Genomic DNA, 21,840 nt, shown 5'->3' on the forward strand with positions numbered 1-21,840 from the left:
CTAATTAAATATAAGTTCCATTCCTTGTTCACCAAATATTTTAATGATACTTATTAATTATATAAAATGAAGGTTTGTTGTGACATTTCCAAACACGTAAACAACATCTTCCCTTGGTTACCGTCTCTTTCCCTCCCATTTTCTCTGGGCCCTTCCTGTTCCTCTTACTATTTTCATGTCTTTTTTTTTCTCCCAGGTTCTACATTTGAAATCATGAGAAATTAGTCTAAGTCCAACTTATTTGACATTATTAATGCTACATTTCATCCATTTTCCTACCAACAAAGTGATTTGTTCTTCTTTGTGACCTCATAATGCTTTCCTGCACATACATAGCACAAAGCATTCTGCATTCTTTCACTGACCTCATGCCTTGGCTGTCATAAGCAGTGCAGTGATAAACATGAGCAGGTGTCTGACTTGATCCCTTCAGGGATATACCTAGGGCTTGTATCTGGGTCACATGGCACTCCTATTTTTAGTTTTTTGAAGCTTCGTACTGACTTCTGTAGTGGCTAGACTAATTTACATTCTTACCAACACTGTATAAGGGTTTCTTATTTCCCACATCCTGCAGCATTTGCTGTGAGGGGCAGTGTTTTGTTGTTGTTGTTGTTGTTGTTGTTTTGGGGGACAGCACTGGGGGATGAACCCAGAACCTTGTGATGCTAGGCAATTGTTCTAACCCTGAGTTACATCCCCAATCCCACTTACATGGGAGCCATTCTGACTGGGGCTAACTGGAATTTCTATGTAGTCTCCACTTGAATTTCTCTGGCAACTTTAAAAATTAGTTCTTAGTTTTCATGTATTTATTGGCAATTTGTACTTGGTTTGAAAGTATCTGTTTATGCTCATCTGCTCCTCTGTTGATTATTTCCCAGGCTTTCTTGATGTTCAATTTTTAGTTCTTTTTTTAACAGAACATTTTGTTGCATCAGTTTCACACCATCCAGCCAAAGATACCTAATGGTATTGGCCACTTCCCAGCTGGCAGGAGGATTTTTTTCCAATGGTTCACAAGGTTTTTGCTGAAACATTTTTCTTACTAGACTTAGTTCCTTTTCAGTCTGAGAATCAGCTCCTGTCTCTGGGCCTCTTGCAGTCATTCTTCCAGTAGCATGTGTACACAGTAGCACATGCATGTAGTGACGTATGTGCAGTGCCATGTGCGTAGGCTTGTGCGTGGACATAACCATGCCAGGGTGCATGCGTGGTTATCACAGAGCAACCTTGGCTGTCAGTGCTCCTTATTTGAGACTAGGTGCTCATTGTTCATGCCTGCTTACCTGCAAGCCTCTGGACGTTCTTCCCTGTCTGCCTCTCACTGTTGGAGCACTGAGTTCACAGGCGCAAGCTATTCCCCCAGGCTTTGCACGGGTGACTCGGGCTCCTCACGCCTGCCCACAAGCACTTTACCCTACTGAGCCGTCTCTCAAGCTCCTCTTCTAGCTGCCAAATACCTGGTCCTGTTTTAACCATGCCCAGCTTTCGTTTGGCATCTGTTTCACATAATACGGACATTGTCGTTTTAGAAGTTTGATCAAGAAGATGTGTGTATTCACAAGTGCATGCGTAGAGTTTCACACACAGCCAGTCCTACAAGGCCAGAGGCCCTTACCACACTTGCATGGCAATGCTGAACTTGAGTTCTTTATATTTTCTGGATAGTAATCCTCTGTTAGATACAGCTGCAAAACTATCTGTCTTGAAATTTGCTTTTCCGAACTTATCTCCTCTTTGCTTCCATGTTCTGCTTACTAAGCACACCATTTTCCATGCTCTCCCTCTGTATCTAGGCATTTGTCATGGAGACATGCTTCCTGACAGAGTAAGCAATGGGACCTTGCTTTTTAATCCAGCCATCCTGTGGATAATTAAGACCATTTACATCCAGGGTCATATTTTTTTATTTCTCTAATATTTGATTCGTTACTAATTCCCATTTGATTATCTACAGAATTCCTAAGATTTCTTGGTGTATATGCTTTTATCATGTTTACCCTCCTCCCTAAATACCTAGCTTTAGTTTTGAACACCATCCCAGGAGTCTTAGGTGTTTTGTTCATGGTTGTTGTCCTTGCTTCACTTCTGTCTGAGTGTTAAAATGCATCAACCGTGTCTTCAAACCCTAGGAATTCTTCCCTCTGCTTAGTCTAGTCTGTTGGTGAGTCTTTTCACTGTTCCTTTTTGAGTTACTGTTTTTGTTTCCTTTCTGCTGCTGTGATCTCATCAGAAGCCACTCAAGAAAGGAAGAGGTTTCTTCCGGGTTACAGGTCACAGTCCATCATTGACAAAAACTATGGCCGGGACTCAAGCATGAACTTGAAGCAACACCTGAGGAGCAGATTCACGGCTCACTCAGGGTTAGGCTTCACTCTCCTTCTGATAAGGACCAAGACCACCTGTGCAGGAATGGTGCTGCCCACAGTGGAATGAGCCTCCTGGATCAATTTACAGTTGAGATAATTCCTATGGGCTGACATGTGCAATATCTTTTTGATAAGGACCAAGACCAAGGGAATGGTGCTGCCCACAGTTGAAGGGGCCTCCTATATTAATTAACCATCAATACAATTCCTTACAGACTTTCCTATGGGCTGACATGTGCAATCACTCAGTCAAGGCTCCTTTATGAGATGGCCATGCATTGTGTCAAGTTGGACACTGAATTCTTATTTTCACTTTTGATTTCTTTTTGTTTCTCTTTTGAAATCAATCCCTTTCCTCTCCCAGACTTCCTATCACATCTTGTGCTATCTTCCTGTGTGCTTTTTAAAATTCATTGATGTTTTTGAATCATTATTTTGAATTCTTATCTTGTAGTTCATCCCCTTCAGCATATTTTGGAGTTGGCTGCAAGAGAATCATAAATGTTTGGAGACACCATGCTGCCTTGCTTTTTAAGGTCTTCTGCATTCCTATGTTAGACACGTATATCTGTTGAAATTGATATTTCTGCGTTTTTATATAAGAGCCTGTTGGGGAAGCAGCCGTCTCTTGATGTTATCTCGAGAGTCAGTGGATTGTTGTAAAATGTCGAATATATTTCCAAACTGAGTTGTTGGCTTCCTCCAAGCCTCTGCATATGCAATATTAAGCTTCAGTGAATTCTCTCCATGTTCCCCACCTCTCAAAGGAGCTGCTTTCTGGCTGTTTGCATTGTTAAGCCATGGAGGAGCTCCAAAGTGCTGCTAGCTTCTAACCAGCTGTCCTCATTGCTCCCAAAATGTATTTTGAGTGCTTCTGGAAGCAGTAGGCTTGGGTCTCTTTACCCTCTTTTTTTCAAACCCTGATGGGCTATCTCTTTTATATTTAAAGTAGACACCTGTAACCTCTGGAAGGTTACATGGCTTTCACTTGCCTATTCTGACATGTATTCACAAAAAGTAAATGCAATGCCGCTACTTTCTAAGCTAGTGGTGTCCGTGGGAGAGTCCACAAGACAACAGAGCCTCCAGCGGGAGATACATTAATTTTCAAAATAACTAGAATTGCAGCTGTGACGGACATTGTAAAGAAGCTCACTTCACAGGAAAGTTGCTGTGTGCCTGAATTATCAGCTTGTAAAGCTTAGAATGACCAGGAACCTGGCCTCTGGGTATGTCTATGGGAGGTTATATTGATTACATTAATTGAGGCAGGAAGACCCACCCACTGTGGATGGCACTGTTCCCTAAGCAGGGGATCCTGGGCTGGGTAAGAGCAGAGAAAGTGAGCTGAGCCCTACTGAGCAGGCATGAATCCACGGCTGTCTTCTAACTGCGAGTATAGTGTGACCAGCTGCCTCATGCTTCTGCTGCTGCGACTTCCCCACCAAGATGAGCCGCAACCTGGAATGGTGAGCCAGGATAAGTCCTTTCTCCCAGAAGCTGTGTTTGAACATTTTATTTATCACAGTAATAGGAAAAGAAACCAACACAGCTGCCATGTACCACAGTTTGGGCGATGAATTTTTAAGTGCAGTTTACTAATTTAATTCAGTAAAGATGAACTGGGAGAGATAAGCAGGTTCTGAACTACCAAGAGCCTTGCAAACCTGTCACAGTTCTAATCTTTACCTAATAGGCAGTGAGAGGCACTTAAGGGTGGTAAATCAGGAACTGCCATCATCGTTGTGAATTAGCTATGGTGGTTGCTCTTGGTGAAAGCTGTTCCCTAAAGGACACACGTCTAGGGGAGTGATGTCCTAGAGTCCAAATGATGTGTGATATTTGAAACAGAGTGTTGTTATCCTGGCTAGTTTTATGTCAGCTTGACATGGGCTAGAGTCGTTTGGGAAGAAGGAACTGCAACTGAGAAAATGCTCCCCTGTTTTGGCGTGGGCAATGCTGGGGAGCACTGCCCAGAGATGGCACTGCCCATGGTGAGCTGAGCCCTCCCGCGGCAGCCATCAATGAAGAAAATACACCACTACACCACGGGCCATAAGCAAAGTTCAGTAAGTGCAACCACCTTAAAATGAAGACATCATGAAGGACTAGAAAGGGTCAGCACAAGACTGAGAAAATATGCGCCTCTCACAGCTGACAAGTAGACATCAGGTAGGATTGCAGAGAACCTCTGCAAATAAAAGTATATTCTTCCACCAGAAAAAAAGCAAGAAGCTGTGAAATGGCCCTTTGCAGAAGCAGAAAAACAAGTAGGGAGTAAACTAATGAAGCAGCCTCAGGTTCGCCAGTGAAAAAACACATTTGAAGCTACAATGACATACATCTGCATCCGCATCCACCCGACAAAGTGAAAGACTTGGTAACACAGAATGCTGGCAAGGCCACAGGGGCCAGCTGCCGCCTGTCAAGGATAGCAAGAGCTACATCCAGGAGCAAGTGTGAAAGGCAGCAAGACTGTCCTCACAGGATTTCAACACCGCCTCCTCCCATTCATTCTCGGTGAGGATTCAGATGCAACATGACTGCTTGCCCTGTGGGGGTCATTGCTGTGAAAGGAAACATTCCCTAAAGCCTTACATTATCTTTGTAACTTTCCAGGTAATGCATAGACGTATATACCATATTGTATATCAATATATGCTACTGGGTAAAAAGTATCAATCATACAAAAGGAAAGACAAAATAAGGCAACCAGAAACAGAAGATACAGTGGAAAGAGAGAGAGAGACAGAGACAGAGATAGAGGGCTGGAGAGATAGCTCAGCAGTTAAGAGCACTGGCTATTCGCCGGACGTTGGTGGCGCACGCCTTTAATCCCAGCACTCGGGAGGCAGAGGCAGGCGGATCTCTGTGAGTTCGAGGCCAGGCTGGACCGACAGCCTCCAAAACAATGCAGAGAAACCCTGTCTTGTAAAACCAAAAAAAAAAAAAAAAAAAAGAGCACTGGCTGTTCTTCCAGAGGTCCTGAGTTCAATTCCCAGCAACCACATGGTGGTTCACAACCATCTGTAATGAGATCTGGGGCCCTCTTCTGGCATGCAGACAGAACACTCATACATAAAAACTAAATGAATGAATAAATACATAAATATTTTTAAAAACTTAACTATAAAAAGGGGGAAATTACCAATAATGTGCTGAAGACATTTCAAGGCAAGTGTAGAGAATTGTAAGCCATTAATGGGATCGACTCAGCAATTCCAGAGCTGGAAAGGTTAACAGTTAATGTGAGAAACTTAATGGCTGCACATAACATCAGAAAGACAGACTCAAAGTGAGTAAAATAAATAGGCTGGAAGAAAATGTTCAGACTAACACAAAAATGACTCAAGCCACAAAATTATGGTCTACACAGGGTCTCCACGGGAAGACTAATGGCCCTATACTCTCAATGTGATGATGTGGTGAGAAAGAGTTGACATCAGGAGGAGTTCTAGGAGGCAAAATAAGATCCTCTAAAGCTAACACACGTGACAGTAGACTTGGGAAGCTGTCGCCACAAGCAGGGGCAGTCAGAACATCACAGTTGAAACATTGTGCTGCATTCCTGAAAACGAAAAATAAACCCTTAAGAACACACAGACAAGAAAAGTTAAGACAAAGTTAAATGAACCAAAAGTGGTACTGGAAGCCACCTCTCAGTCTGAGTGATGGAGGACAGAAGACAACATGATCTACTTCAAACTGCTGAAGGAGAAATGGCAATATGCAACTTGACAGCCACAAAATAATCATACATAAATACGGACATTTTAAGACACATAGGAAGGTGGAAAAACTTGTCACCAGTAGACAGACATTAGAAGGAATGTCAAAGGAAATAATTCAGCCAAGAGAAAATTTTAGGGGAAACACTTAGGTGAAATACAGAATAAGGAATAAGAGTAGGGTGAATAAGGAAATAGAGTTCATGATCTAAAACTGTCTCAAACCCCTGAGGGAAAAAAACAGTTAAACACCTTGCTGCCAGGTACTGGCTGCTTGCTGTCAAAATGGGCAAGTTCATGAAATCTGGGTAAGTGGTGCTGGTCCTGACTGGATGCTACTCCAGACACAGAGCCATCGTCATGAGGACCATTGATGATGGTACCTCAAATCACCCTTAGACCCATGCCCTAGTAGCTGGAATTGACCCCTATCCCCAAAAAGTGACAGCTGCCATGGGCAAGAAGAAAATCACCAAGAGATGAAAGATCAAGATCTTTGTGAACATTTATAACTACAATCACCTCATGCCCACAAGGTTGACAACAAGAATATCTTTAGAGACCCAGCCCTGAAATGCAAGGCCAGGTGGGAGACCAAGGTCAAGTTTGAGAAATGATGCAAAACAGGAAAGACCATATGTGTGAGCTTGCATTAACTTATGTGCACTGGGTGCCTGCAGTACATGTGGCAGCCCAAAAAGGGCAGAAAAACTTCTGTAACTGAAGTTGCACCAGGTTGTGAGTCTCTGTGTGTGTGCAAGGAAGCTTTATCCAGAAGCTTCGCTTTTAGGTATATTGTTGTTTCCATCATTAAAAACTTTTTAAAAAACAGTTAAACAAAGAAATAAAACAGGAATCAAACAAATACAAACTAAAGGCAAGTGCTGATAAACCAAAGATCAATCAAGAAAAATAGTTGAGAAAGGAAGGACAAATTATCAAAGCCAGAACTGAAAAGGGAGCCCTTATGATAGACCCTACCAACACTAGGCAGATTAGGTTGTCAGGAGCAACATTGTATCAATACACTTGAAATTTACATAGGTAGCAGTCCTTCACAAACCCTTCCAGAAAACAGTAATTCCCATCTACAGTTCTGTTAATGGAACCAGTTTAACATACATAGTATCAAAACATACTATTGGGACTGGGGAGACAGTTGAGTGGTTAAGAACACCTGCTGTTCTTGCAGAGAACCTGAGTTTGGTTCCTAGCACCCACATGGAGATGTACAACCTGCTGTAGCTCCACTTCCAGAAGTTCTGCTGCCCTCTTTGGGACCTCCACATGTATTACATGCACTCAGTGCACATAAATTCATGCAAGCTCACACATTAATTACTAAAAAGATTTCTAAGCTATTCTTTTTCTTTAAAAAAAAGTATTCTCTGAAAGCATTTGGAAGCTTACACTCTCTAGTAGCTGGGCAAGTATCCCTGTGAAGACACCTAGGCCTACCTTTGTCTTCTCAGGTAGACTCAATGGGCATAGAACTTCCCCCAATATTCAGATTCTTTTCCTGTCATTTTGATAAGTTGTACTTTCACTGAGTAATTTTTCAAAACAATGATCTGCTTTGAATCAATTAGGGTCTGGCTGTAATATCTTCCTATGAAAAGGTTATAAACTAAATACTAACAAATCAAATACAAGATAACACCACACCATAACAAGTGGGAATCCTGGTTAGTTTTTTAATCAACTTGACACAAAGTAGAGTCATCTGTGACCCTTGGTTGAAAACATACACACACTCACACACATACACACACACACACACACACACACACACACACACACACACACACAGACCACACCACACACTCCATACCAAAATGGCCTGTGGTTAAGTCTATATGACATTTTCTTGACTGGTGATTGATTGTTAATGAGGATCCAACAAATGGTAAATGGTGCCTCCTGGACAAGTGGTTCAGGGTGTGTAAGAAAGAAGACTGGGATGCCATGGGGAGCAAGTCAGTGAGCAGCATTTCTCCATGGCTCTACTTGAGTTTCTGCCTCCAGATTCCTGCCCGGAGTGTCTGCCCTGATGTCCCTCAGGAAGGGAGTGAGACCTTGGAATTGTTAACTGAAACAAACCCTTTCCTCCTCAAGCAGTTTTTGTTTGTTTGGTTGGTTTTTTATTTTTTTATTTTTGTTTTGTTTTGCTGTGTTATCACAGCAATAGAAACTGTAACTATAAAACATGGGTTTACTCAAATATTGAAAAGTTAATTTAACACTTAAAATCAGTTGGTTTAATACTGCATTTGACCAGAGAAAATCCACATACTATTTCCACAGACAAGAGAAAAGCATTTGTGAAAATTCAACCTGCACTTGTAAAAATAAAACTTGTTATCAAATCAGGATAGGAGGAAATTTTCTCAGTGTGGTTGAGTGAATGGAGGTTAACAACACCACCGACACGATACTTAACATAAAAACTCAAATGCTATGCTTGAGAGACAGCTGACTTTTGGTTAGAGCAATAGGCAGAGTCGGCTGAGTTTTGATGTGATAACAAGCACCCCAAATCTCAGGGGCTTAAAGCAGCCAAAGTCTCCGTGTCCTGTTCCTGGTTAGCTGGTAAAGGGTGTGGTCTCTGGTCTATGCTGTTCTCATACTCTTTGAACCAGGCAGAAATGAAATTCTGCCTTCTGGATAATTCTGCTTGTCTTAAGATACAGATATGAAATGACACCTACCAGTTGGTAAATATTTTACCCAAGATAAGATTCACTTCCATTCTGTTCATTTCAGCCAAAGTCATTCACATGATCCTCACTACCTCAAGGGGACAGGGATCTTTTAAGTTTTCCCATGCACAAAAAAAGAAAGGGTGTACTTGAGAGTTAAGAGTGTTTGCTGTTTTCAGTGGGATTGCTTTGAGTTTATCTCTATTTAGTTTGATGTTGGCTGGTGGCTTGCTATATATTGCCTTTATTATGTTTAGGTATGTTCCTTGTATCCCTATTTTCTCCAAGACCTTTATCATGAAGGGGTGTTAAATTTTGTTGAAGGCTTTTCAGTATATAATGAGATGACTACGTGTTAAAATGAATCAAAGGCCTCAATATAAATCCATCCACACTGAACCCCATAGAAGAGAAAGTGGTAAATACCCTTGAACACATAGACATGGGAGCACTTCCTAAATAGAAGGCCAGTAGCACAGACACTGAGAGCAACAATTAATAAATGGGACCTCCTGAAACTGAGAAGCTTCTGTAAAGCAAAGACGCGGTCAACAAGACAGAGAGGCTCCCTACAGAATGGGAAAAGATTTTCACCAACCCCACATCTGACAGAGGGCTCATCTCCAAAATATACAAAGAACTCAAGAAACTAGACATCAAACTAACCAAATAATCCAATTTTAAAATGGGGTACAGATGATCTAAACAGAGAATTCTCAACAGAACAATCTCAAACTGCAGAAAGACACTTAAGGAAATGCTCAACATCCTTAGTCATCACAGAAATTCAAATCAAAGCAACTCTGAGATACCATCTTACACCTATCATAATGGCTAAGATCAAAAACACCTATGACTGCTAGTGCTGGAGAGGATGTGGAGAAAGGGGAACACTCCTCCATTACTGGTGGGAGTGCAAATTTGTGCAGCCTCTGTAGCAATCAGTATGGCAATTTCTCAGAAAATTAGAAATCAGCTTACCTCAAGAGCTTGCAATACCACTTTTGGGCATATACCCAAAGGAGTAACATTCACACCACAGGGACATTTGCTCAGCTATGTTAATAGCAATATTATTTGTAATAGCCAGATCTTGGAAACAACCTAGGTGCCCCTCAACCAAAGAATGAACAAAGAAAATGTGGTACATTCACACAATGGAGTACTACTCAGTGGTAAGAAACAATGGCATCCTAAAATTTGTAGGCAAATGTACAGAACTAGAAAAAAACATCTGGGGTGAGGTAACACAGACTCAGAAAGACAAATATAGTATGTACTCACTCATAAGTGAATACCAGACATAAAGCAAAAGATACCCAGCCTACAATCCACAACCCCAGAGAAGCTAGAACACTCATCCAGAAACAGATGGAAACAGATGCAGAAATCCACAGCTAACTGTTGAGCCAAGCTCCTGAGACTGATAATATGATGGTGAAACCCACAGAATCAGTGGACCTGAGTTAATGAGAGATCACTGACTGACTCTGGTTTGACAAATGGAGAACCTGCATAAGACCAAACTAGACTCCCTAAATATATATACAGGTGACAATGGTGCAGTTGGGACAATATATGAGGCCACTGGCAATGGGTCCAAGATCTAACACTAATGCACAAACTGACTTAGTGGAGCCCATTCTATATGAACAGCTACACTGTCCAGCCTAGACACAGGAGTGCAGGGTAGGGGGTGTGTAGGTTTCTTGGTTCTGCCTCAATGAGATGATGGGACAGACTTAGTAGACTTCATAGGGGAGGTCTTACACTCTCTGAGGAGCAGATGAGAGGTGGGGTGGGGGAGAAGTGGGAGAGTGAAGAGAGGAGTGGGGAACTGGAATTGGAATTTAAAAATAAATGCATAAAAATAATTTTAAAAAGAGTGCTTGCTGCTCCTCCAGAATACCAACGCCAGTACCAGGCAGGTCACAGCTGCCGGTAACTCCAGCTCCAGGGGATCTGACACTGTCTTTTGGCCATCATAGATACCTGCACTCCTGTGCAAATGTGTGCACATAGAACCACAGATATATATAATGCTGCAACGATAAACGGCACACTTACTGAAAGTGTAAGTAAGTATTTATTGTAGAAATTACTCACAAGAGACAAACAAGTAACCCAGATGAGCCAAGTAGTTTTCCACTGCCGAACTGGAAGCCAGAAAGCCGGAAAAGAGAGCTAGACTTCCACTGTTCAGTCTTTTATACCTTTCTCCGTAACGCCCCTAGCCATGCCCAAAAGTGGGCCTGGCTAGTGACGTAGTTCACGGCCTACTTCCATATACGTCTTTAGTCATGCCTAAAGTGGGTGTGGTTAGCGGTGTGGCAAACCACCCTTTTATTACCTCATCTGTATGTGCCTCTAATAAGTCACATGGCTAATGGCAGAGTACTGTTTTCCTCCTACATATATATATGTATATACACTTCGAAAAAATAATAAAATAATGTATTTTTTAAGAAAATGCAATGGGATGCCAGTGCGAAGTGATAACAGCCCACATTGGAAAAGTGGGCCATTTGCTTTACTGACTTAACTGGTAGAATTTCTGTAAGATGAGCAGAGAGCAAAATCTCCAATGAGTGAGGATATTCAGAAAGATCAAAGAGACAAGAGCTCAAAGGAGAAAGGTTCCAGGGTTGCCATCAACAGCATCATGTTTTCCTTGGCTGGGACTGACTCTGACTGAGAATGACCCCAGTTTCCCTTCATGGGTAGTTCAAGTAGCTGATTCTCCACTGCTATCCTGAACTTTTCTCACTACCTTTGTAACTAGTGCACACTTTGGGGTGGCAGGCCCCCAGATCCCTTTGAGGACCCATGTCTCCATTTCTACCTTCAAGCACTCAAAGCCTCCATTTCAAACACCCATGGAGTGTCAACATATCGTTCTTTCCAATTCTCTCAGGAACATGGCAAGCTCAGTGCTAGCTGATGCTGATTCGTCCTTCTCTAACACCAATCTCTTCCCTAAAACTGGGGACCAAGCCTGCTCCCTCCATCCCCACCAAGTCACCCCCTAGGAAAGAGTCATCTTCTCTTCCTCGCTGTCCCCTAAAGCAAGAATTGTGTCTTACCCAGCACTGGGGGAGGGGGGCTGTACCACTTTCAACAGAAGGAAAATTGGTATCTAGAGTCACTGCATGCAAGCGATGTTTTAACACTCCAGACTGCCTAGTGTGTGCGCCTCAGGTTTGGTGGTGTGGGGTTATCTCACAGGCTTCCCTGTGACTGGTGACTGCCAAGCTACATGCAGCATACCATCCATTCTGCACACTCAATTCTCTGCCTGTTTTTTCCTAGATAAAAACCGAGGAACAGAAACATGAAGACCGCCCCACTCTACAATCCACACGAACTTCACTTACAATATAACTGATGTCTGTGTTCACTCCTCAGTAGCTTCAGAAACCAGAGGGACATGAAAAATTGGCCCTCAATAAGTGACTGCCTTCAGCATACAGCTGTCAAAGAGGTCCCAGTCTTGTTTAGAAAGTGGGGCTATGTTGCTGCCAAGCGATGGGGCTAGCAGGAGGTCTTCCAGCTGCTGCAGGGGTACTACCCTCAATAGGGGCACTTACACCTTGGCTTCTGTTGTTAGCTTTTGCTTCATAGGTTTTCCTCTGCCACACACCCATATGTGCTGCTTCAGCACAAGTCTAAAACAGTGAAGCTGACTGATCATCAGAAATCTGCAGATCTGTGAGCCAAAATCAACTTTTTCTTTTATAAGCCAGTTACCTCAGATCCTTTTCTATAGCAGTGGAGAGTTGACTGCCATAGGATTTAACAATTGAATGAACTCAGTTAATGTCCTAAGCCATCATGTCCTTCCCTGGTAACAGGGCAGGAGAGGGTTGATTGAGTTGTGGTTACTGGTGTCATTGCTGTTTGGACACTATTGGACTACACAGTGGCATCCACTTGCCCTGCTTCTGTTGGTATTCTGGTATTCCTTGTATTTTTCCCCCATATCCACCATAGTCCAAGGGCCTCAAGTAGAGGCAACTCCACCTAGTGTCCAAGCAAGGCCCCAACAATCTGGGCTGGCTGGCTAGAGCCTCGGATCTCCCTGTGTGGACAGAGTTTCTGTCCTGCCCGGTCCCATAGCCATTTAGTCCTAAATAAACACATTGAGGCTTATATTAATTATAAAGTGTTTGACTGATTGTTCTCTCTTAATTACTAACCCATTTCTATTAAACTATGTATTGCCACGAGGCTGTGGCTTACCCGTAATGCTCAGGCATGCTCCTCCTTTGATGGCTACATGGCATCTCTGGCAGCACCACTCTGTGTGCCTCTTCCCAGAATTCTCCTAGTCTGGTAGCCCCACCTATACTTCCTGTCTGGCTAAATCATGCCTGTCCATTGGCCAAGACACCTTTATTCATCAACCAATACGAGAAACATATTCACCGCATACAGAAGGGCATCCCCTATCATCCCTGCTTACAGAATGGTCAAAGTCTTAACATGAACCAATCAGAGCTGACTTTGCAGTGACCCTGAGAAAGATGCTTTCTCTTCCATTTGAGGCTGGTGGGTTCCATGGGAAGAAAGCCTGATCTAGCATAAAGCCTACAGAGGGAGCAGAAGACGTATGAAGGAAGGTTCCAGAGTACTCCAGAAGCTGCATCCAGCTGTGGCTGAAAATACTGACACATTCACTCATTTGCCAGAATTTGTGGGCATCTCATTTCTACTCCAGATATTCTTTTAGGCCTGGGAACACTGAAATTCTCATGAAGTTCCTATCTCAACAGAGCTCTAACTCCTCATGAGCCTAACCTCCCATTTTCTTCCTACTGCACTTGCAATGGTGTAGAAAACCTGTAGTACTCTGGTTTGAATACAAATTATCTCCAGGGGCCCATGTGTCAAAAGACTTGGTTACCAACCTGTGCCACCAAGAGGACTTTTTGGAGATCAGATCTGGTAAATGTGCCACCATACCTGTTGCTACTCTCTGCTATGAGCTCCCAGGCCTCACTGTTCATTGAAGCTCGTGGTGTAAGTTGACAAATCCCAATGTGCACCTTCACCTTCAAGACTGACTTTATCAGCAGTGCTGGGTCTTAAATGTGAAATGCCCCCCCAAATACACACACACAGGCTCGTGTTTTTGAGCACTTGGTCATGATCTGGTATCACCACTTAGAAAGGTTGTGGAACCTTTTGGAGACAGAGCCTCCACTGTGGAGGAAGTGGGTCATACCATGGTGGGCTTTAAGATTTATATAAGCAAACTGTTGGGGAAGTCTTATGTCAATAAAGCACTGTCGGGCCAATAGGAATCTAGATAGGTGGGACTAGGAGTCCAGGAGGACTATGGGAAGGAGAAACACAAGAGAGTCAAGATGTAACGCCATGGGGTAGGAAGCCCGGAAACTTCTCCTATAATAGACATACTTAGATTAACAATTATGGGGTAATTACTTAAGTCAGAGCTAGCCAGTAAGAAACAAGCAAGGCCAACAGCTTCATAATTAATGTAGCCTCCTGTGTGTTTATTTGGGACTGATGCGGCTCTAGAACCAGGCTGGCAGGAAGGCTTCTCCCTCAAGGAAAAAGCTTCTCTTTACAGCAAACCCCACTTCCTGTGCACTCTCTGCTCCCTAACCGCTGATGCAATGTAACCCTCCTGATCCAGCGGCCATGCTTTTTCTTCCAGGACAGACTGTGTCTACTCAAACTGTGAGCCAGAGTAAGCCCTTCTTCCCTTAAGTTGCTTGTCAGATATCTTATGGACAAGTAGCAATGCCACCAGCTGCCAGGTTCTCTAAGAGATGTCCTCCTGAAGTCCAAGTGGCTTACCTAGTAAACCTGTCTGCTTGCCCCACAATCTGTCCTCAGTTCGCTGGCCTTTCTCAAGCAATGAGTGGATGAACTTGAATTCAAAAGCAGAAAGTAGTTAGATCACTGGTGACATGCCTTTGAAGGCATATTGGGACCTTAGTGACCTTGTGTCTCTATCTACTGGATGTCACTTCTCGGGCCATATATTTTTGCCGTGATCATGATGCTGTCCACCACAGGCCAAAACCAACAGAACCAAGTAATAAGGGTCCAAATATTTGGAAATTGTGAACTAAGACAGACCTGTGCTTGGAAACTGTGAACTAAGACAGACCTGTGCTTGCAAGTTGTTCAGCTCAGACATTTTGCCACAGTGACAGGAAGCTAACACAGATGATAATTAAGAAAGTAGTAATGTAAATGTGTGATGATGATGCTTAGTAGAAAGAAAATAAAGCAAGGAAGGATTTAGGGTGCCATTATGAGAAGGGAGTCAATGAAGCCCTCGTGAAGGTATGAAGGATGCCCGGGGAGGGAAACACGGACCAAGGCCAAAGTGGGCTGAGGTGATAGAGGAGTGACAGTCTAGAGGTCAGGTCCAGGTGGGTACATACAAGGACTTTCAAGGACTTTACTTTCATCCCAATTTTCATGTGAATGCTCCTGGGACCAGAGGGAGGGAGACAGAGGGGAACTGAACAGAGACCTGATGCAGCCTAGCACTCTTAGAGCAGGATGGCCCTAGAGGCCACACCCAGATGACACTAAAGAGGTGAGAGCTGCAGCCAGGAGGAAAGCACGGAGGCCATGCTAGCAATCTAGGTGCTAGCCAGGACCAGAGTTTGAAGCAGATAGAGAAGGGGCCAAGTAGCCCAAGTCTATTAGCTCCAGCAGAAGCACTTGCAATTGGTTGTATGTCATTGCTGCTCAAGGAGGCTCAGGTGTGGGGATTACACAATCTTCTGCCTTACTTCAGATGACATCACAGTAAACACAACATTATTTCACATTCTACTAAGACAGAAACATTACCAACTCCTTGATGCAGCCATTCTTCTTGGGACATGACCATGCTCTTTTGGGCTTCTTACTGATGGTGTTAGCATGACAGCTGTGATCTGAACACAGTAAGACCCATGCCCGCCACGAGAATGGAGAACATTTACACAACAGCAAGCTTCCTGCTGTGGTTTAGCATTCAAGTCCTTGAAAATCAGACCTGCTCAGAATTAGCAACTCAGCCACCTAGGGGAACATACTTGTTCCCTGGGTCACATTATTCCATACCTATAACCCTTTGACAACTTCAGAATTCCTGGAAGGTCAGCTTTACACACCCCACATGGCCCCGGGTCCTTTGAAGCTGGCCTGGCATTCCTTACTGCAGCACTTCCGCTGGTACAATAAAGGCCCTGCCAGACCTCCAGTGAGCCATGATTTCTCTTTACCAACTATGCATTCTGTTCCTGCCCTCAGCAATGTCTTTCCCCAGGAAACTGCTGCCATTTCTGCAAGACTCAAGTGTAGAGGAGAGTGTCCTCCCGGGGTTAGGTCCCCTCTACCAAGCTTCCACTCCTGGGGTCCAATGTGGGGTAGCTGTGGGGAAAGATCTGTAAATGAATATGAAATACACCAACTGTCAGACTGCACTCCACACAGGCACAGGAAACACATGTGTATGTCTGTAAAGTCACAGCCTTGTCCTTCAACCTGCTGCAAAACAGGTAGCTCGCTCACCCAGCTTTGATAGGATCTGACTGGGCACCCAAGATGAGAAACCAAAACACCAATATGGTAAATATTTTAGAGCAAATACAGCATGAAATAGATCATTGCCACAGAGGTAACAGATTCCCTCTGTGAATAAGGGATGCAAGAAAGGGGTGCTTCTCTGCAAAAATAAAATGCATAGACATTACATAGGGGAATGGCTTCACTGACCATGTTTGGTATTTTGGGGAAGTAGGAGTGTTAAATGACAGCTTCAGTAAGAATAATTTAAAAATAAAAAACAGTTATAGGCTAAGGTTAGCCCTGTGCTGTCTTGAAGTACATAAGGAAATTAGTTGTATTTAATTCAAAGAGTTATTTTCTTTAGAAGTCTGTAATCTGCCACAAGTGAAGCATTCATACACAGAATTTGGGGTGTATGTGATTAAGATGAATTTAAATTGCACTGTGGCAGTGAATAAACTGAATAAGATTTTAGAGGTAACTGTTAATAGAGGCTATTGTTCTAATATAGACAAGTGCTTCAAAGGGGAGAACTAATATCAGGATTATATTAAACTCTGTTCATGAAAATGATTGTATACATTTTAAACTAAACCTGATGAATGACTTTCAAAAGAGAGAAGTTCAGAAAACCATCAGTGTGACCTTGACCCAGACTATACAAATGACTCCTAAATCGTGCCAAAACTACACACAAGTCCTAACTCCCCCTGGCACATGCAGAGCTTCTGCTGTCTCTGGCCTGACACCATCTGGATTCTACTAGCTCACTTCAGTCTGAAGACCAAGAAGATCAGATCTTCCTGATCTTCCAAGCACCTCCTAGCTGAGCTGAACCCCCCTGTCTGTCATCAAGGATGTTCATTCAGAGTCACCAGACTTGGGCTCCTGCAAAGAAGGACCACCTGGCTGGCCCAGCAAGCTGTTGCTTTGCCTAGATGGGGTCTCACTCTTTTGAGGGCGCCACTCGTGGCTTTGGTGGTTCTAGAAATCATGTTCTAAGTGGCCAAACCTGTACCCTGTGCAAGAGAAGATGAGCTCAGAGTGCCCAACCTCAGTGCTAGCTCTGCCAGGTGCAGACTAGAACTCTCTCTCTCTCTCTCTCTCTCTCTCTCTCTCTCTCTCTCTCTCTCTCTCTCTCTGTCTCTGTCTATCTCTGTCTCTCTGTCTCTCTCTCTCTGTCTCTGTCTCTCTCTCCAGCTGCAAAGCAGCCACAAGGAAAGTATCTGTTAGGATCAGTGAAGACTGGGTAAGTCCAGCATGGTGGTGGCTGGCACCAAGAAGGCTCAGGATGTCTGGACTCTAATTTGGGGCACAGTGGAGATAGACAGGAGAGAGAAGCCAGAGTGTATTATTACTCAGAAGGTTATTTAATTGATGCCTGTGTCTATAAGACACTTTACACATGTGACTAATGATCATGCTCTCAACAACCTGATTAAGAGCCTTCACAGATACGGGAAACAAGGATTCAGGGGGTGTGAGTCCCAGGACACACAATAATGAGAATAGATGCTAAGAAAACTCCTTACACTTCTGCTCAGACACGTACCCAAATAAGGACTCTCTAGAATTGGAGTCTATACAAGGTGGACAGCCTACAGCACTCCCCCACCAGGAGGCTAGTCCAAACAAGATTCTGTCCCCCAAACAAGACTCCTTCCTCGGAGTCACTGAGTTCAGCCACAGAAAGTTTCTTTATGCAGTCCTGAGGGAATAAAGATCGTCATGTGCGAATTGGAGGTAAGGGCACTCTCTCTGTCTCTCTCTGTCTCTCTCTCTGTCTCTCTTTGTGTCTCTCTCTGTCTCTCTGTCTGTCTCTCTCTCTCTCACACACACACACACACTCGCGCGCACGGGCGCGCGCACGCACACACACACACACACACACAGACTATGCAGCTCCACCCACTAGGCCACCTCTGTCAGTCTCAAGCTCTGAAGAGCTAGGGTGCTGAACTGGAGCAACGCCCCCCTACTCCACTGTGAAACAAGGTCTTCCCTGTGACAGCCCCTGAGTGATAGCTTGAGTCCCCTTACCCTTTCCCAGTCTTCTGTCCCAACTCTGAGCTCAGCATGATCTGAGCTTCTAAACAGCGCTGAAGCCTAAGAGGTGACCAGGTAGGAGCTCCGTGCAAGGCTCTGGGCCGATGCAGAGCCAGTGCGGAGTGACACGGTTGTGCTGAGATCCAGGTGTCCATCCTAGCACCGCACTCAGCAGGCGCCCAGCGAAGGATGGCTGGTGGAAAGAAAGGATGCCCCGGGGATGTGGGGAGTGGTGGGCTGGGAGTGGAGGGAGGGGGTTCTTACCTTCTTCGTTCTCGTCAAACACTGGGGGCTTGTGGGAGTGGTTCCCGCCCATATTCCGCAGCTACCACCGCTACTACATGCCCAGCCTCGGGGAAGTCAGATGCAGGATTCTCAAGGGGATAAGGGATGCAGGATGTTCTTGGGATGCGCGGGTCCGGGATGAGAGCTTGAAGATGCAGGATGTAAGCTGCGATAGGAGCGGAGCGGCCAGACAGGGTCTTAGCGTGTGTGGAGAGGGCCGATTACAGCTCGGGGGTGGGGACCGTGCGGTCACCCTTTCCTCCAGGATGCTCCTCAGCTGCGATCACCGCACCTTCTAAGCCCTCACCCGGTTCTCTCCATGACGCACGATACACTGATGGAAACCCGGGGACTCCCTAAACCCAACGCTGTTCACAAAGGTGGTGAGAAAGAACCGGAGGAAAAGGAGAGAGGAAGGGAGGGAGGACGTGCAGGGGGAGGAGGGGGCGTGGACCCAGATCTCAGCCAAGAGTTAGAAGCCACCGCCCCCATTTCACAGTCGGGTGGGCGGGGACTCCAAAGGAAGGAGCCTCCCTGGAGCAGCTGGGTCCCTGGGACTCCCCACCCGCAGCGTTTGACAGTTCGTGCGGGCTCAGAACTGCGGTCATCCACTAGGCTCAGCCACAGGCTTCTTTGTTTTCTGGGATGTTTAATGAATGAAAGGAGAGCCCAGATCAGCGAGGTCTAATGTAACCTCTCTTTGTACATCGACAAACTGAGACTCACGAAGAGTGTCATTTAGTAAAAAACGCCTGTTTGGGGAAATTGCCTGTTGGGGTCCTCGGGATTCCCTCACTGTGAAGCCTGGAGGGGGATTTAGGGGCGGGGTTCTCATCTGGGTCCCTGGCTCCTTCCGTAGCTGAAGAGGAGTGTTGAGGTGTGTGTGTGTGTGTGTGTGTGTGTGTGTGTGTGTGTGTGTGTGTGTGTAGGGTCTCTCCAGTAACCGGCATACATAAGGGCCCTAGACTTGCAGGGACCACAGTGGGCGGCACGAACTCCCTGGGAGGTTGGCACTACCAGGTAGTGCGGGCTGCTGGCCCAGGCTACCCGGGGAAGGGGCATCTCTGGCCACATCCTGCCACCTGCTGGGCGCTGGGAGCCACTGTGTGAAGTAAGTGGTGAAAGGCAAAGGCTCCTCTGGGTCTTCCTAACCATTTCCCCTCCCTCTGCCCTCCACCCCACCTCCTTTTTGACTAATATAACTTAATTTCTCAGAAACCAAGGACGATAAAAAAGATGAGCTTGGAGCCAGCTCCACCCTGACCTGACTGATTAACTGCTTCTAGTCCGGCTGGTCTCATCCTCGAAGGCTACATACCTGATGTTTGTGTGCCAGTCCTGGAATTCTCATCTGTTGAATGAGGCGATACCCAGGTTTCTGCGAGGTTGTCCAGTAATATGTATAAAACAAGCAAGAATGCCTGGTGGGAAATTAGTGACAGATAAACACAGCCTGATCTTCCTTGGGCCAATGAGCTTCAGTGGTGTGGCCAGGCTACACCAGACCTGGGGCTGAATTCAGGACACAGGAGACAGACACCTCAAGGTCAGGGGCAGAAATTCAGACAGTGCTGAGTCTTTTCCTCTATTCTAGGGGGTGAACTTGAACAGGTCATATAACCCCTTCTGGCCTCGGTTCCTCCCCGTGTGCAATGGGGTTCACAGCACATCTCCGTTCTCAGGCCTCATGATGGGGAATAAGGGTTTGATTTTGAGCCCTGGAACATAGTAAACATGGCATAAGTGTGTGCTGTTGCCTTGGACCCTGAGTTGCTGTGTACTCTACCTCCTCAGAGGTCTTCCTCCACTCCCTGGCATGCGGTGCTTGTGAAGTGACTGCTGGTTCTGAAAGAGGCCTCAAGAGAGGACCCTTGTGTCCCTCCATTTCCACATTTCAGACAAGAAGAGCTGGCCCTGGGCAGCCTCCTCCAAAGGATGAAGGGACCAGGGTGCAGACCTGAGCCCCACAGATGCCCAGATGCAGAACTGCATGCTCTGGGCAAGAGAGGTGTGCCCTCTTGAAGCAGCTGAGATGCAGAGTGGTTGTCTTGAAGTATTATCACAGAACACTTGACTCGTGTGCATGTGAAAGTAATAACTGTGCCAACAAAGACTATGATGTTTTCTGTGTTAGAAGGAGTCCTGGGAGCCTTGGGGATAGCAGATCAACTTGCCTGCCCCTCCCTCGAAAGGTCAGAAAGGCAGAGAGTCCCTAATGACTTTGAGCATCTGCTCCCACTCCCCTTAGCAATAGTTTCTAAATACTTATAATGAGCCAGGAACTAGAATCACAGTTGACTAAGATGGGCGGCGATTTCATGGGGTTTAGAACCTCTGGCAGTATGGAGGGCTTTGATAATAGGAGGTCAAGCAGGGGCTATGGGAGCCAAGGGGAGACATCAAACCACACCTGGCATCCCTGAGGACTCCTGGAAGAGGAGGACTTGAGCTGGGCCTGGAAGGGCAAAGAAAATAAGAGGAGCTGCCTGTGAAGTTCCCACAGTCAAGAAAGAAAGGTTTCTTCTAGAGTGGTCAATAAGAATGGCTACCTTTATCTGACACCGTGCGTCAAACTCTGTGCCAAATCTTGTTAGGGTGCTCAGCCCAGCAAACCCCTTCCTCACCCCTCACTGGACTTTGGGTCTTAATTGCTTCCCATGAGTTGTCCCCTTCAACTCTCATGATGACTCTGGCAGGCATATACCCTCATCACCCAGATGGAAGGAGACTGTGGCATGTGAAGGCTAAGCTGATATCAAAGACTAAGAAAAAAGACCCAAAGATTCAAATTCCAAAATCAAACATGTATACCAAATTTTCTGAAAGGACATGGCAGTGACCCAGAAAGGTAAAGTGGCTATTTTAAGAGTTATAAATAAATGTTTTTCTTGCGTTAACAATTAGCAAATACAATGTTACTACTTTGAAAAGTCTTTCAAACATTGCCCCTGATGTCATAAGATGTGTGTCATCGAAAACATGGCACACAGGGTCGACTAAGAGGGACTCACAGACACTGAAATTGCAATCACGGAAGCCTGCACAGGGCTGCACTAGGTCCACCGCATACATGTTATGGTTATGTAGTTTGTTCTTGTGTGACTCCTAACAGTGGGAGTGGTATCTCTGATTTTTGTGACTGCTCTTGGGACCCTTTTCCCTCCTGTTGGG

The 21,840-nt window shown here is 45.0% G+C and overlaps 1 protein-coding gene and 1 pseudogene across 1 annotated transcript in view; one reads left to right on the forward strand and one right to left on the reverse strand.

Annotated features, from left to right (window-relative positions):
* The window catches only part of Stk32b (serine/threonine kinase 32B), a 238,465-nt gene extending 219,387 nt beyond the window's left edge, over window positions 1-19,078 (reverse strand). Inside the window, exon 1 of the mRNA XM_040747009.1 lies at window positions 18,649-19,078. Coding sequence (XP_040602943.1) covers window positions 18,649-18,700 — 52 coding nt within the window. The 5' untranslated portion in view covers window positions 18,701-19,078. The remainder of the gene's footprint in view (window positions 1-18,648) is intronic.
* On the forward strand, window positions 6,386-6,756 carry LOC106021045 (annotated as a pseudogene).
* Window positions 19,079-21,840: the final 2,762 nt, after the last annotated feature.

Source organism: Mesocricetus auratus, unplaced genomic scaffold (genome assembly GCF_017639785.1).
Source record: "Mesocricetus auratus isolate SY011 unplaced genomic scaffold, BCM_Maur_2.0 Super-Scaffold_100006, whole genome shotgun sequence".
Classification (NCBI taxonomy): Eukaryota; Metazoa; Chordata; class Mammalia; order Rodentia; family Cricetidae; genus Mesocricetus; species Mesocricetus auratus.